Source organism: Drosophila bipectinata, unplaced genomic scaffold (genome assembly GCF_030179905.1).
Source record: "Drosophila bipectinata strain 14024-0381.07 unplaced genomic scaffold, DbipHiC1v2 scaffold_69, whole genome shotgun sequence".
Lineage (NCBI taxonomy): Eukaryota > Metazoa > Arthropoda > Insecta > Diptera > Drosophilidae > Drosophila > Drosophila bipectinata.
The window spans coordinates 993-2,606 of NW_027222994.1; the positions used below are offsets into that span (position 1 = coordinate 993).

The 1,614-nt window shown below is 42.0% G+C and overlaps 1 protein-coding gene across 1 annotated transcript; it reads right to left on the minus strand.

Annotated features, from left to right (window-relative positions):
- Positions 1–934: 934 nt before the first annotated feature.
- LOC138927717 (uncharacterized) lies at positions 935–1,351 on the minus strand. The gene has a single exon (XM_070282861.1). The coding sequence runs from the start codon at positions 1,349–1,351 to the stop codon at positions 935–937; it is 417 nt and encodes a 138-aa protein (XP_070138962.1).
- Between the last annotated feature and the right edge of the window lie 263 nt (positions 1,352–1,614).

Below are 1,614 nucleotides of genomic sequence, written 5' to 3' on the forward strand. Positions count from 1 at the left end.
GAGCTAGAGCCGGAAAACTACGGCGTGCCCGCGAGCGTAGAGTCTTCTGTGTCCCAACGAACCCTTGCACGTTACATCCCTTAACCCTTTAAGGTTACATGGTTTAACCCTTTTTGTCAAGGCAATAAAGTGTTAGGGTCTAAGTGTGTCAATCAGGTATTTTAAAGTTGTTCATTCAACGAAGGATGATATTATTGATCCATTGGTGGCATTACCACCATAATTTTCGTAATAAAAATTTGGGTGTTATTTAAGAAGGAAAGGTTTGTACACCTAACAATGAAAATAAATAAAATATTGTGATCTTTAATAACCTATTTAATTTAGAATAACCTAAAATAATTTCTGTGCTCAATTTTTTTCCACAATTTACTGCAAGGGTATATCAACTTCGGCTCCGCCCGAAGTTAGCTTTCCTTTATTGTTATACCCTTGCAGAGGGTATTATAATTTTGGTCAAAAGTGTGCAACGCAGTGAAGGAGACATCTCCGACCCTATAAAGTATATATGGTATATTCTTGATCAGAATCACTTCCTGAGTTGATATGAGCATGTCCGTCTGTCCGTCTGTCTGTCTGTTTCTACGCAAACTAGTCTCTCAGTTTTAAAGCTATCGACTTGAAACTTTGCAGACTCCCTTCTTTCCTTTGCAAGCAGTATATAAATCGGAACGGCCGGGATCGGCCGACTATATCCTATAACTGCCATATACTGATTCTGATTCGTCTGTTCGTCTGCCTGTTTATTCGCGAACTAGTCTCTCAGTTTTAAAGCTATCGACTTGAAACTTTGCACACAACCTTCTTTCCTTTGCACGCAGTATACAGGGTGGGCCAATTAAAAATCCCCTTTTGAAATGGCTATAAAATGAAAACGCGTAAAACAATATTTTTCAATTCTGATTTTTTTATTGTAAAGCTTAATACTTCAGGTTTAATGATGGAACACAACATCATTCATGTGTCTGGCGTGGCAGTAGCCGATGCGATCAGACCATTTTTCGACGACATTATCGAGCGCGTGGGGCTGTATCTGGCCAAAAACCTCGCCGATTTCGGATTTCAGGTCCTCAATTGTTTTTGAATTCTTGTCATAACATTTATCCTTAAGGGCACCCCAGAGATAATAGTCCAATGGCGTCAAATCGCAGCTACGAGGCGGCCAAGCGACCTCGGCGCGCCGGCTAATAACGCGTTCGCCGCACTTCTCTCGCAGAAGATCGATTGTGGCATTGCTTCTGTAGCACGGTGCGCCATCCTGTTGATACCAAATGTCTTCCACGTACATTTGGTCGATAATAGGCCACAAAAAATCGGTTATCATGGCTCGGTAGCGCTCGCCATTGACCATTCCCGCACTGTCTTTGAAGAAAAACGGCCCAATGATACCACCAGCCCATAATCTATTGGTTGGCCATAATCCAATCCAATAATCCATTGCATTGGTTTCTTTACGGTCACATGAGAGTCTTCCGTTTTCAGATACGGCAGTTTTCCTATTAACATAGGCGCCAAGATGGAAATGCACTTCGTCCTCGATTTTTCGTCCAGATTCTGATTCTAAAATCTCTACTCCTCATGGAAAGCGCCCCAATTGAAACGACCACCCCGATA

Excerpts from the sequence above, each read along its gene's own strand:
- LOC138927717 (XM_070282861.1), bottom strand. The coding sequence starts at position 1,351 with ATGGTCAATGGCGAGCGCTACCGAGCCATGATAACCGATTTTTTGTGG.